General features: G+C 51.5%; 1 protein-coding gene and 1 pseudogene across 3 annotated transcripts; one reads left to right on the top strand and one right to left on the bottom strand.

Moving 5' to 3' along the window:
• Positions 1 to 959, top strand: LOC149919214 (uncharacterized; annotated as a pseudogene).
• Positions 960 to 1,098: 139 nt separating this feature from the next.
• Positions 1,099 to 4,814, bottom strand: LOC116240547 (uncharacterized). Of its 3 annotated transcripts, XM_090136406.1 has the most exons (6): positions 4,563 to 4,814; positions 4,321 to 4,372; positions 4,164 to 4,203; positions 3,984 to 4,073; positions 1,336 to 3,643; positions 1,099 to 1,218 (listed from the first exon to the last, which is right to left on the bottom strand). In XM_090136406.1, exons 1-5 carry the CDS (start codon positions 4,812 to 4,814, stop codon positions 1,591 to 1,593), a joined length of 2,487 nt encoding a protein of 828 aa, XP_089992532.1. In that variant the 3' UTR covers positions 1,099 to 1,218; positions 1,336 to 1,590. The 3 variants fall into 3 exon arrangements, with proteins under 3 accessions (XP_089992532.1, XP_089992530.1, XP_089992531.1); XM_090136404.1 differs by having other exon boundaries at positions 4,164 to 4,372; XM_090136405.1 differs by having other exon boundaries at positions 1,099 to 1,213; positions 4,164 to 4,372.
• Between the last annotated feature and the right edge of the window lie 3,188 nt (positions 4,815 to 8,002).

Genomic DNA, 8,002 nt, shown 5'->3' with positions numbered 1-8,002 from the left:
ATGGTGGACGAGAAGGTGGACATGAGCCAGCAATGTGCGCTTGCAGCTCAGAAGGCCAACTGTGTTCTGGGCTGCATTAAAAAAGGGGTGGCCAGCAGGGAGAGGGAGGTGATTGTCCACCTCTACTCAGTTCTTATGAGGCCCCATCTGCAGTACTGCGTCCAGGCCTGGGGCCCCAAGTACGGGAAGGATGTGGAGCTCCTGGAGTGTGTCGAGAGGAGGGCCACTGAGATGATCAGAGGGCCGGAGCACCTCTCCTATGGGGAAAAGTTGAGAAAACTGGGGCTGTTTAGGTTGCAGAAGAGAAGGCTCTGGGGAGACCTCATTGTGGCCTTCCAGTACTTGAAGGATGCATATAAACAGGAGGGGGTATGACCGCTGATAGAATACTGATAGGACAAGGGGGAATGGTTTTAAACTGAGACAGGGGAGGTTTTGGTTAGACCTTATGAGGAAGTTTTTCACACAGAGGATGGTGGCACACTGGAACCGGTTGCCAAAACAGGTTGTGGATGCCCCATTCCTGGAGGCATTCAAGGCCAGGCTGGATGTGGCTCTGGGCAGCCTGGTCTGGTGGTTGGTGACCTGCACACAGCAGGGGGTTGAAACTGGATAATCACTGTGGTCCTTTTCAACCCAGGCCATTCTGTGAGTACTGAAAAAGAGTAAGAACTGCAAGGGCCATCACTGCCTTGCCTACTTAGGGATTCTGTTCATCTCCACCTCCTTGACCCCTTCTTCTCATCCTAGGATGTAATTTGGCAGGTAGAGCTCCTCAGGAGCCCCAGGGCTCAGGACTGGGATGCTGCCACAGTCCCAGGGCCCTCAGGTTACCACTTTGACACAACCCTTACCGCCCTTGACATGGAGAGGCAGGGGTTCTGGAGAACATACCCCCAGCAAGCTGGGCAGTTCTGGCTGCCTCTAAAAGCCTCATGTGGAAGGCAGGCCCCACATCCCTGCTCTCAAGCACCTGGAGGGCCAACCTAGTCCTCTTTTTTCTCTCCTCCAAAAGGCACCAGCAGAGCTGCCCACCTTGCCCTGGCTAGGAGGTGTGAGCAGGCAATTGTGGTCCTTGGAAGGAAAGAAGAGACATCAATGAGCACATTTTAAGTGATGTTTATGTATTTATTATTGGGAGAGCTGTTGTTCCTTGGTGGTCCTGGCAGGGGGATCTGCTGCTTGTCGGGTCCATGTCCCTCAAAGGCTGGTGCTACCCTTGGAAATGAGCAAAGGGAAGAGGAAAGTCACACTGGGTTGGGGCTGGGTCTGAGTCAAACAGGGTGTAGCTGCTCTTTGAACTTCCAAGTAGCAGCAGCACATGGACTGACTCACCATGATCAGCAGGAGCGGGCATCCCCAGGTGCCTAGGACTCCTCCCACTGTAATTCAGTCCTTTGCTGTCTCCACGCTTGCCTGGCACCAAGTCTTGATGTCACCTGTAGCTCCCGTTAAGAAGGTCTCAGCCCCAAGTGCCATGAAGTTCTTCCCTATTGCCTCCTGAGATGGTTGCAGCCTTTCCCCAGGAGTCTTATCCCAAGGTGAGACTGGGCTGTCCGTGGTTGGTCCTCTTTCTTGGGGCTCCTCACTTCACTTCTTCCTTATCTTGGAAAAGAGGGCTTTCCCTGCACTTAGGAGCTTGGCCCATGCCCTCTGCAGGCAGAAGATGACGGAAGTGAAACAACCATAGCAGCAGCATGGCAAAGCTGGTTTCTCTGGTGTTGGGCTCCAGTCTGTGGCTGATTCACACTTGGGCAGCCACTGTGTTTGTGACAGCGGGGTCCTGTGCTTGACTGCTGTGATCGATACCACGTAGTGGAAGACACGGGCCCCCTCTGGCTGCTGGGCAGCATCAGCACTTTGATTCTGGCCTTGCTCCCTTTTGGCCCCTTCTCCAGATAGAGGCTTCTTTCCCACTGCCTCGTCTCCTCCTGTGCCTGGTGCTGCAGTTGCAACTGGAGCTGAAGTCCAGCTGCCTTCACTCCCAGGCGCCCTGGCTGCTTTGCCACACTTGGGGCAGAACTTCCTGGACCTTACTCCATCCTGCCTGAGTCCCTTATCCTTCTGCATTTCGTCCTGTGCTCCGCACAGTGTGGGAACGGGACTCTCTGCTGCTGGCTCTGACCTTGAGTTCTCCACGTTGTCCTGGGACTGCTCCAGCCAGGAAGCCAGCAGCTGGTTCTGCTGGTTTTCAATCATCGTGCTGACCCTGTAGAAGTTTATGAGTGCTCTGAACGTGTCTTCCAGGCTGGGTGTTTCTTCCCGGCTGGTCTCTGCAGGGTTTGGAGGTGGTGGCACAGTTATGGGAGTGTCCTTACTCAAAGGCTCTTCAATTTGTGGGGACTTATTTCCTGAAGGAGCTGTCCTGCCTTGTGACAGCTCCTGGATCCCCGTGCTTCCCCCGCTGGGCACGGTGGCGTTCTCATTGTCCTGCCCTCCCTTCTCCTGAGGAGCTCCCTTGCTCTGTGGCACTGTCTGCTCTTCCTGGATGGAAAAGGAGGGACCGGGATCACCCCCTTGTGTCACAGGGCCCGGCTCCTTTGTGCAGCTGCCAGGCTGGGTCTTCTTTCTGGCTGAGCTGCTGCTTCTAGCTGTACCCCTACGTATCCTCTTCAGCTGGGGTCCCTCCAGATCTTCACGAGGCACCTCTTCTGCCACTATCACAAAAGCTGCTGGCACAGAGTGGACAGATGTCTGTGTTCCTCGTGTGCTTGTTTTCACACGGGCTGTAGACTCTTGCTGTGGCTCACGGGGCCGCACTGCTCTCCTCCTGGTGCGAACGTGCCTGTCCCAGTGATGGAAAGGCGAGTGGTAGGGCAGTGCAGTGTGCCTCTGTGGAGAAGGATGGCAGTCTTGTAGCTCCTGGATGGTCTCTGAGAACTTCTTGTAGGAGGCCAGAACCCTCTCTGGTAGCCCAAAGCATCGCTGTATCTGTATTTTTATCATGTGCCGCTCCAGCTGGCTTTTCACAGCCTCATCCAGGAAGAGCGGCTTACACACCCTGGGCTCCACCTCCACATGGGGCTCTGATGGTTGCTGAGGCATCTGAGGAGCAGACTTTTCCTGCAAAGTCCCTTCTCCATGTATTGCCAGGCCCGTTTCCTCCTCTGGTTTCCCTTCTGGGACAACACAGTCCAAGGTCTCCTGGACTTCCTGAGGCTCAAGAGCATCAGAAAGCATGAGGTCAGGCTGGGCCATGGCAGCATGACCCAAATCTGCTCCGTGCAGAGGAGTGCTGAGGGTCAGCTGTGAAATGCAGCTGCTTTCATCTGCTTTGGCAGAAGTGCAGGAGCTTTTCCTGGAAGGGGGCAGAGGGGCCATCAAAGAGCAGTCAGGTTCTGTTGCCACAATGGCAGCAAGGGAGCTGTCGCTCCAGGAGGACAGAGAGGCCCCTGAAGAGCACCCAGCTCCCACTGCCTCGACGGGAGTGAGGGATTTATCGCTCCTAGAGGACAGGGAGGCCTTTGAGGGGCTGTGGGCTCCCAGTGCCTTGTTGAAAGAGTGCCACTTTTCCGCTGTCTCGATGGAAGTGAGGGAGCTGTCACTCCGAGAGGACAGAGACATCTCCGGTGACGATCTGGTTTCCACTGCTTTATCAGAAGTGAGTGGCTCATTGGTGTCCTCTAACACCTCCATCACTGACCTGTGGGAGAAGGGGATAACAGCATGCTTTGATCAAGGACTTCTGAGCACCTCATGACTGCTGTGTTACTGAGTTGGAGACCAACCCAGTGTGTGCCTGAGGTCCAGCCATGCCTGCTGTGATTGGAAGCTCAGGAGGAGTAGGCAGCACTGTCAGGCTCTGCTGTGCCTGGGTGGTAAATCCATTGCTTCTGCAACGGCATTGCCCCTTGCACTTTAGGTTTGTGAATTTTGCCATGCCCTGCCCTCAATCATTTTCCCTTGTCAGTGCCCCCTGCCCTATCCCCATCTCCATCCCGAACCCAAGCCCATCTCCACTACCCTCCTTTCTGTGGACTCACATTTCCAAGTAACTGTTTAATTCCTTAAGTCTCCTTTCCAGATTCCAGAGTCTTTCACGTGTATTTTCCCTCTCCGATATCAGGGAACAGCTGCAGAAATGGCAGAGAGCAGCATTAGCGGGACCTCTCTTGGTAGGTGACCAGAGGGAGCTGTCATGCTCCAGGGAGTTAACTACTTACTCTGTCCTTGAGCACTGTGAAGCACTGTGGAGGTCTGCAGCTGTTGGTAGAAGAGACAGAGAGTGAACAGATGGAGAGATCCTTCCTGATGGAGCCATGGACACGTAGGGCCAGGGGGTGTCTTTGCAGGGCACCTGCCTTTGCCCATGCTGCTCACCTCTGTGATTCTCTGCATTGTCTCTGCAGTTGTACCTCCTTGTCCTCCGACCCTATATGGGCATAGAAAGCAGTGAGTGAGAGGGGAGCATCCTCAGCAGCACCCACCAATCCAGGGCACAGCCAGGCCCAGGCCCGTGCCTGCCCCAAGACTCCCAGCCGAGCCCTGGGGATGGCCCTGGCCCCCACCGACCTCCCTCCCTGTGTTGCAGTGCCTGGCTCAGCACCAGCCCTGACTCCTACCTGCCACTTCCCCAGGGTCATAATGAATACAAATAATGAAATGATCAGCATGATCCTGAGGATGGGGTAGAAGATATCATCCTCTTCCAAACTCAGGAAGAAGCTAATTCTCCAGAAATCAGCCATGTCTGCGACACGCAGAGAGAGCCAAGTGGTCAAACTCCTCTCTCCAGTCAGCTCACAGGCAAAGTGGCACCCAGCCTTGTTCTGCCGAGAACTTGGGGTTGTCCCCTTTGTGATGTGGGTTGCCATGTCACCAGCTGGGTGCTATGGCTATGTTTGTGATGCAGGGACAGTGGGGTGTGGCACAACCTTGCCAACTCAGCACAGCGGGGCCATGGCCGGCCCACCCCAGCGCCGAGACCTGGCCCTGTGCACAAAGCCTTTGCCTCTCACCAGGAAGGACTGAATCCCAGGCCCTGTGCTTTGCTCCCACTTTTGAAAGCCCACAAACTGCTTGGTGGCCCTGACGAGTCCAACAAGGCAATGACTGCCATACTGCTACTGCTTGCTCTTCCCCAGCGTTCCCCCCATCCTCAGTAGGTAGGTTCGTCTTTGCTTGACTTATACTCTTTTTCTTTTTTTTTTTTTCTGAACCAAAGGAAACATTTTCCCCTTTTTCTGGGAGAAGAATGCACAGTGTCTTTTCAGTAAATCTGCACACATGTTCATTATGGTTCATAATGACAGATGGTTTCTCATATCATTTTTAATCATACATTTTCTGTGAATCACAGAACATTTTCCTTTGAAATGTAAAAGGGATCAACATCTGCTGTTGAGCTTTATACTGCTGAAGAAGACTTAATCCACGTAGCTGTTATTACTTAAAGCCTGAAGATCGCAGAGAAAGCCTTGGAAGACACTCACAAGCTATCCACATACAGAATCATAGAATCTTTTCAGTTAGAAAGGACCCTTAAAGGTCATCTAGTCCAACTCCTCTGCAAGGAAAAGGGGACACCTACAGCTACGTCAGGTTGTTCAGAGCCCTGTCCAGTCTGACCTTGAACGTCTCCAAGGACAGAGCTTCCACCACCTCTTTGGGAAACGTGCTCCAATGCCTCAGCACTTTATTGTAAAAACATACTTTCTTATATCAGATCTAAATCTCCCCTGTCTTGGTTTGAAATAATTTCCCTTTGTGCCATCACAACTAACTCTGCTAAAGAATCTCTTGCCTTCTTTCTTACAGCCACCTGTAGATACTGAAAAGTTGCTATCAGGTCACCGTGGAGTCTTTTCCAGGCTGAAGAGCCCAAGCTGTCTCACCCTGTCCACATAGGTGAAGTGTTCCATCCCACAGATCATTTCTGTGGCCCTCCTCTGGACACACTCCAACAGTTCTACATATCTCCTCTACGGAGGACTCTGCAACTGAACACAGGATTCGAGGCCAGGTCTCAGCAGCGCAGACTAGGGGGCGGGTCACCTTCCTCAACCTGCTGGCCACACTTCCTTTGATGCAGCCCAGGATACAGTTGGCTTTCTGTGCTGCAAGGGCACGCTGCTGGTTCATAACCAGCTTGTCATCCACCAGAACCCTCAAGTCCTTTTCAGAAGGCTGTCCTCCAGCTTTTAGTGATATCAGCGGTTGCCATCATTTAGGTGCTAATCATGCACTAGCATTTATTGAACCTTGTAAGGTTCTCCTGGTCCCATTGCTCGGGTTTGTCTAGGTCTCTCCGGATCACATCCCATCCCTCGGGCATGTCAACCATACAACTTGATGCCATCTGCTAACTTGCTGAGAGTTCACTCGCTCCCACTGTCAATATTACTGATAAAGATGTTGAAGAGCATAGATCCAAGTCCCTGAGGGATGTCACTAGTCACAGGTCTCCATCCACATACTGAGTCATTGGCCTCCACTCTCTGGGTATGTGGAGAGCGTGATTGAGACCTGGCTGGCTGAGAAAGGTCACACAGACAGTATTCAGCGAATGAGACGAGAGTCCTTGAGCAATGTAACAGGATGTAAACAAGGCTAAGAAGGAGAGAGCGCTTGAGTAAAATAACTGGATGTGTAGGAAGGTAGGAGAATGTAGAAATAAGAAAGATGAATGGCATGGCCTAATCACAAAAAGTACAAAGAAGGGCTGGGGCAACAAGTAGCTGAAGAGCCTATCAGGAGCTCGAGCTTTGCAATATGTATGAGCTTCATTAGCGCCAATATAAATGCACGCAACCTTCTGATTAAAGTTGAGACTTTCTGATCAATTCTGTGGTCGTGTGTTTGTCTCCCACTGAGCTCGGACATGGGTATGATCTCACAAACAGTTCCTTGTCCACTGAACAGTCTACCCATTGAATTCGTATCTTAACATTTTGAAGAGAAGGATGTTATGGGGGATCGTGCTGAAGGCCTTACTGAAGTCCAGACAGATGACATCAGAGGCTCTTCCCTAGTCCACTGACACAGTTATATGAACTACCATAAAAAACATGTTGATCAGACAGGATCTGCCCTTGTTGAAGCCATGCTGATTGTCCCATATCACCTTTGTCTCTTTCATGTGCCTTAGTATAGCTTCCAGAAGGATCTGTTCCACGATCTTTCCTGGCACAGTAGTTCCCAGGATCATCCTTTGAAACCTTTATGTGTGTTGTTTATGAGTATGTTATCGTCTTTTTTTTTCCAGTCACCAGGACTTCACCTAACTGCAACAACTTTTCAAGTTTCACTGAGAGTGGCTTGAGGATGCTGGGATGCATCTGATCAGAACATATAGACTTGTGGATACTTAGGTTCCTCAGGTGCTCACAAACCTGATCTTCACTTACAGTGGAAAGGATGTTGATTCTCCAATCCCCTCCTACCAAACCAAATCTTTGAGAGCTATGAGATGAGCAGGTATCAGAGAAGATCAAGGCAAAAAGTTAAGCACCTCAGCCTTCTCCTTGTCTGTTGTTACCAGCTTGCCTGTGTCACTCATGGGGGGTATGCCCTCCTGCACTTTCGTTTTCTGGTTGAGGGACCTGCAGAAGCCCTTCTTGTTCTTTTTGGCATCCCTAGCCAAGTTCAGTTCAAAGTTGGCTTTGGCTTTCCTGACCTCATCCTTACACAGCCTAGCAGCTTCCTTATACTCTTCCCAGGATACCTGTCCCTGTTTCCACTGCCAATGCAGTTTCTTCTTGCTCATTGACCAGCAGCTCCTAGTTCAGTCACGCCAGTCTCTTTCCTTCCTTATCTGACTTGGTATACTTGGGAATGGAGAGCTCTTGTGCTGTGAGGAAAACTTTAAAGGTCTGCCAGCTCTGCTCTGCACCCTTATCCATGAGGACAGTTTAGGACTGATTTCACTTTCCTAAAATTTAGCATCCTGATTTTACCTTTTGCCTGTTTCATATCCCTCCGGAGCATGAACTCAACCATAGCATGGTCACTACAGTCCAGGCAGCTTACAATCCTGATGTCACCAATCAGTCCATTTGCATAG

The sequence above is a fragment of the Phasianus colchicus genome, chromosome 2 (genome assembly GCF_987193195.1).
Source record: "Phasianus colchicus chromosome 2, bPhaCol1.hap1.1, whole genome shotgun sequence".
Lineage (NCBI taxonomy): Eukaryota > Metazoa > Chordata > Aves > Galliformes > Phasianidae > Phasianus > Phasianus colchicus.
Note: the sequence above shows the minus strand (reverse complement) of the source record. Positions and strands in the feature narration are given on the sequence as shown.

Bases quoted from the DNA above. Each gene is read 5' to 3' on its own strand.
- LOC116240547 (XM_090136404.1), bottom strand. From the start codon at position 4,814: ATGGCAACCCACATCACAAAGGGGACAACCCCAAGTTCTCGGCAGAAC. The intron at 4,074-4,163 runs GTAAGTAGTTAA...CCATTTCTGCAG, and splicing joins TCACAGTGCTCAAGGACAGA to CTGTTCCCTGATATCGGAGA. The intron at 3,644-3,983 runs GTGAGTCCACAG...CTTCTCCCACAG, and splicing joins TTAAACAGTTACTTGGAAAT to GTCAGTGATGGAGGTGTTAG.